The sequence below is a fragment of the Mus pahari genome, chromosome 19 (genome assembly GCF_900095145.1).
Source record: "Mus pahari chromosome 19, PAHARI_EIJ_v1.1, whole genome shotgun sequence".
NCBI classification, from domain to species: Eukaryota; Metazoa; Chordata; class Mammalia; order Rodentia; family Muridae; genus Mus; species Mus pahari.
In genome coordinates this window covers 10037955-10044052 of record NC_034608.1, presented here as the reverse complement: position 1 = coordinate 10044052, position 6098 = coordinate 10037955, and the positions used below count along the sequence as shown (strand labels likewise).

Genomic DNA, 6098 nt, shown 5'->3' with positions numbered 1-6098 from the left:
TGAGAATCAGAACCTCAATTGAGAAAATGCTATCAGATTATGTATAGGCAAGACCAGAACATTTTCTTTTTTTTTTCTTTTTTTTTTTTTGTTTGTTTGTTTGTTTTTGAAGGTTTTGTGACTTTATTTAACACAATCACACATACAAGCCATCTACTCATTTTCTTCGCTGCGTAGCCTGGCGTTGGGATTGGTGACTCTGATGGCCAGCTGTGCTGCTCTTTCTACGATGGCTTTTCGGTTCTTAGAGGACACGTTGTGAGCAATCTCAGGACAGTAAGATTTGTTGCACATCAGCAGCACCTCCAGCTCCTTGACATTGTGGACCAGGAACTTGCGGAAGCCGCTGGGCAGCATGTGCTTGGTTTTCTTGTTGCTCCCGTAACCGATGTTGGGCATCAGGATCTGGCCCTTGAACCTTCTCCGCACCCTGTTGTCGATGCCTCTGGGTTTCCGCCAGTTTCGCTTAATTTTCACATATCGGTCTGACTGATGTCTGATGAACTTCTTGGTCCTCTTTTTGACGATCTTGGGCTTCACCAGAGGGCGGAGGGCAGCCATGATGCCGCAAAACAGATGGCAGCCACCTCGTAGGCAGCGCCGAGGAAGAAGGCCAGAACATTTTCTTGATTGTTCCTTGATCCAGGAGGGCCCAGTCCTCTGTAGGTGGTGCTACCCCTCAGCAGATGGTCCTGGGTAGTATAAGAAACAAGCTGAACAAGCCATGGAGAGCAGGCCAGGATGCAGTATTCCTCTATGACTTCTGCTTCAGTTCCTGCCTCCAGCTTCCTGCCTTGAGTTCTTATCTTGGCTTCCCTCAATAGACAGTAAGCTGGGATATGTAAGCCAAATAAACCTTTCCTCCGCAAGTTGCTTTTGGTCGTGGTGTTTTGTTGAAGTGACCAAAAGTAAACTCAGACAGTTTCCGTCAGGTTGCCCTGTGGACATGTCTGTGAATCATTTTTCTTAGTTGCTAATTGATGTAGAAGGACCAGCCCACTGAAGGTAGTGCCATCTTTAGACCAGTTGGCCTGGACTATTTAAGAAAAGTAAGTAAGCAAGCCAGTAAGTAGCATACCTCCATGGTCTCTGCTTCAGTTCCTGCTTCAGGTTCCTGTGCTGGCTGCCCTTGATGAAGAACCGTTACCAGTAAACCAAATTACTCTTTCGTTTTTTCCCAGGTTGTTTTTGGTCATGGTGTTTATTACAACAACAAAAAGCAAACTAGGACTGTGACTCCTGGAGAACACTCCAGGTGCCCAATTCATGAGTAAAATCAGTTCCTTTTGGCCAGTGCAAAACTCATCTCCTACTGAAGACCATCCCTGGGTAGTTTCTCCACAATCACCTCATCTTGCCCTCCCACTTCATCTGGAAGTCTATCACCATCATGCATTTACCAGTTTAGCACTGTGGCTAATCTCTGTAAGTACAAAAACAGATTTCAGGGGCTTACATCCATGGCGCCACCTGTGTAGCACTCAGTTGGTTAAACTCTTTATGTTACATTTTTTATTGTTTGTTTATTTGTTAATTTCGTGTGTTTGTGTGGGTGCTTATGCTGCAGCATATGAGTGGAGGACAGAGTAGGGTCTTGCTTCCATGTGTGTCCCTGGGATTCAATCCTGGTTGTCAGGGTTGTCAGCAAACACCCTCACCTGGTGATCCATCTCCCTAACCCCTTTATTGTTATAGTTTGGGAATAATAATAATAATTACTTCAAAGGGCTCTGTAGGGATTCTAACTGTACCTGAATTTCTTCTTTACTCAAAGCGTCTTATTAATCCATTACCATACTGTTTTCAGTCAGTGACCCATGTTTGCAGTTATTATCAGTCTACACACACACACACACACACACACACACACACACACACACACACACACGTCTAATTAATTCTCCATTCTATCCCGGATTCCTGGTGCAAAGTAGGTGGTGAATTAGAAAGATGAGAAAGAAATGGCCAACTAGCTAGGACGCTGGGCGCTGTGCTGTGTCTGTGGCAATAATACTGCTTACCCTTAAGATCCAAGCTTCTGAAACCTTGTCCCATCCAATTCACCTATTGGTCACCAGCTGTAAAACGTAGAAAACTACAACTTCCATCAGGCTGAGTGTCACTCGGGTTTCTGAGCGCTTGTCCTTTGTGCAAAACTAGAGTGCAAGCTGAGTGCTGAAACCAAGCTGATCAGAATTCCCCTCCCTAGTCTGTCCTTAGCTGGTGGGATTAGGAATTTTTAGGCACTTAGTCAAAGACAGAGTGGGGATAATCTTTTACTACCTGCACAATAAGAAAGCCCCGATGGCTCTCAAGTTGAGAGAACTACTGGGCCCCAGAAGCTGGTCTGGGGGGGGGGGAATGGGAGAAGGTCCATAGCAACAGACGCATCTTATTATGATGAGGAATCTCATTGTAATGAGAAAATCCAAAGGTTGCTGTTGGCATAGTGATCCTGGTGCAAAAGGAGGTGAGGTGAGATAAGGGGGATTAGGGATGTCAGTGAGTGGGAGGGGCAGCATCCTCATAGAAGCAGGGTTTCTCACCATATTCCTTACATATTCCCCTGTAGCAAATGGGAGCAAATACAGAGACTCACAGCCAGACATGCAGAAAATGAGAGACCTTGGAGCACTTACCCACAAAGGGATGTCTAGATCAAATCCCTTCCCTCAGCGCTCAGGAAACCTGGAAGAAGAGGCAGAAAGTGTGAAAAAGCCAGTGAGGTGGAGGACACCAAGGAAACAAGGCCCTCTAAATGAACATCATCAAAGCTCATATGAACTCACAGAGACTGAGGCAGCATGCATGGGACCTGCATGGTTCTGCACCAGCTCTTTCATATATATGTCACGTCTTCCAGGTTAGTGTTTTTATGGGGTTCCTGAGTGTGTCAGCAAGAAAGCTTCTGTTTTCCCTTGGGATCTTTTCCTTTGTTTGTTTCGTCCAATTCCAATGTGTTTTTGTTTTATCTAATTTTATTTTATTATTAGAAGAAGAGAGAAATGCAGTAAAGTAGTTCAATGCACATGAACCAGATTCAAGTTCTAGTTGTTATATACTACGTGACCTTAGGCAAACAATTGGCAACTACTAACTGTAATAACAACACAACAATCTAGAGGCAATTAGTGATTATCTAGATCAAGTTGTACAAACTAGTTTGATTCTTAACTGGTATTAGAAGCTATAGATGGACTACAGGTGGTACTGTTCCCCAGGAAGGCAATCTGGACTATATAAGTATAGTGAGAGTGATAAGCCAGACAGAAGCATGTCTACATTCATTTCTCTCTGTTCTCCACTGTGGAGGTGATGGGACTAGCTGCTTCAAGGTCCTGATGCTGTGACTTCCTCCACAATAATGAGCTATAACCTGGAATTGAGAGCTAAAATAAAACCTATCTCCCTTGAGTTGCTTCTCTTCAGATATTTTATCACACTAACAGAAATGAACCCATGACACTATACTTCTGTCTTATTTGTAAAATAGGAATAATGTTTTAGTTACAGTTCTATTGCTTTGATAAGACACCATGACCAACTTATATAAGAAAAGATTTATTTGGGTCTTATTATTTCAAAATGTTAGAGTCCATGACCAGCATAGAAGGGAGCATGGCAGAAGATGGCAGGTATGGCACTGGAACAGTAGCTGGGAACTTCTTGATTCACAGCCATGATACAGAGAGACACATCTAACTGGGAATGGTGTGGGGCTCTTTCACCTTCAAAGTACATGCCTGTAGAGGCCCATGGTTGACATCAGGAACCATCTCCCATTGTTCTTCCACCTTATCCATTGAGGCGAATTATCCATTCCAATCAATCCCAGAGCTCACCGACATGGCTAGCCTTGCTAGCTAGATTCCTCTGGGGATCCCCTGTCACTACCTTCTGAGTCTGAAATATTTCATAGAAGATCAACCATACATGCAACAGTAAACTTTCTACTTGCTGTATTTTTGTTAGGATTAAAGTCACCTTTCTTTTACACCACAGTAGTCAATGATGAGGATGGAGAAGCACGAACTTAAGGTATAGAGGATTGAGATGCTACCCTGACCCAAGTTTCTGTTGTTGGACAATTCAAGATGCTTGTATGTTAGAGCCCATAAAATCCTTGGCAAACCTCATGAGAAAAAAAAATAAAAAAAATTTGCACCAAGCAGGGAAAACCAAGGACACAGGTCACTTGGAATGAACAATGAGATTTCGTGCTATAAAATGACCCCTGGTTTCATTGCACCTAAAATTTAGGAACATTATCTATTGGACACTCTCTGTAACTATTAAAAGAGTTCACATTCACATATAAAGTTAATTATAATACTATTACATATTGAATTTGTTCAATATAAAAGTTAAACACAAAGTCATATAAAACTGTTAATTTATTAATATATGTTTGTTTCTATGAAATCTTCCAAGTCTCATGCTAAAAAAAACATCTCTTAAAAAAATAGATAACTATATGCCTGTAATTCCAGTACTTAGGAAGTGGGTGAAGAAGAACAGGAGTCCAGAGTCATGTGTAGTACATAATGAGTTTAGGCCAGCACAGCCTGCATGAAGCCCTGTCCTTTAAAAATGCCATGCTAATCCCAGCTTTCTGGAGGCAGAAGCAAGTGACTCTCTGAGTTTGAACCCAGCACACTCTACAAAGAGAGATCATGGACAGCCAGAGCCACACAGAGAAAACCTGCCTAGAGCAACCTAAAACAGACAGACAGACAGACAGACAGACAGACAGACAGACAGACAGACAGACAGACAGACAGAGAAAGCAGTATCTGTCACACACAGTATTCTTACTGTGTGTGAATATTAGGTTCTCAGGAACCATGGTTATTTTTGTCAGATGTGATAAAGAATCCTCTAAGGAAGAATTAAAGTTTAGGATGTCAAATTAGACATAACATCCTCTTGTAGAAAAGATAGATTCAGCATTTGATAGGGAAGAAATGAATTTGGAAATAATTTTCCTATTGTTCATCAGAACATAAGGGCTGATGGTTGGGTAGCCTGAAGATAAAATTCTAGTAATCAAATCCAATACTGGGCTGTTCTTAGGTCAAATAGAAGGGGCTGGAGTGATAGCTCAGCAGTTAAGAGCACTGACTACTATTCCAAAGGTCCTGAGTTCAAATCCCAGCAACTGCATGGTGGCTCACAACTATGCATAATGAGATCTGACACTCTCTTCTGGTGTATCTGAAGACATCTACAGCGTACTTAGATATAATAATAAACAAATCTTTGGGCTGGAGGAAGCAGGGCCGACCAAAGCAAGCAAAGGTCCTGAATTCAAATTCCCAGCAACCACATGATGGCTGACACCATCAGTACAGCTACAGTGTACTCATATATGCATTAAATAAATAAGTAAGTAAGTAAGTAAATATTTTCAAAAAAAAAAAAACAAATAGAAGGTGACAAAGGTGTTTGAACAATAAAAACCACAAAGAAAGCCAAAAGCAGAAGGATGCTGTGGGTGGCTCTCTTTTCAGAAGATGCATGGAGAGAGACACTGAAACTGTGGACATGCCATGTTCTCCTATTGTGTCTGAACAGGAGGTTCACCGTGTAGAGGCTGGACCATATCATGAGAAACACAAACAGGCTCTCTCTAATCATTAGTGCAGTTACAAGTGACATGGTGGAGTGATAGCAAGCCTGGCAACTTGAACTAAAGTGTTTCAAAAGAAATATGAGCTATGGACTCAATCAAAACAAGCACAGCCCAAGAAGAAGGAAGACCAAAGCATGGATGCTTCAGTGCTTCTTAGAAGGGGGAACAAAATACCCACAGGAGAAAATATGGAGACAAAATGTGGAGCAGAGATGGAAGGAAAGGCCATCCTCAAACAGCTGAAAATGGATCTACCACAAGATCCAGCTATGTACCACCTTTTGGCATATGACCAAAGGACTATACAGCTCACTACAGAGACACTTGCTCATCCATTTCACTGTTGCTCTGTTCATAATAGTCAGAAATTGGGAAGAGACTAGAGGCCCATCACCAGATTAATGAATAATAAAAATGTGAGGTGGTAGTGATGATGATGATGATGGTGATGATGATGATGATGATG

At 42.1% G+C, this 6098-nt stretch overlaps 1 protein-coding gene across 1 annotated transcript; it reads right to left on the bottom strand.

The window, feature by feature from the left end:
• Positions 1-110: 110 nt before the first annotated feature.
• On the bottom strand, positions 111-607 carry LOC110336977 (60S ribosomal protein L32). Its single transcript, XM_021219720.2, has one exon. The coding sequence runs from the start codon at positions 559-561 to the stop codon at positions 154-156; it is 408 nt and encodes a 135-aa protein (XP_021075379.1). The 5' UTR covers positions 562-607; the 3' UTR covers positions 111-153.
• Between the last annotated feature and the right edge of the window lie 5491 nt (positions 608-6098).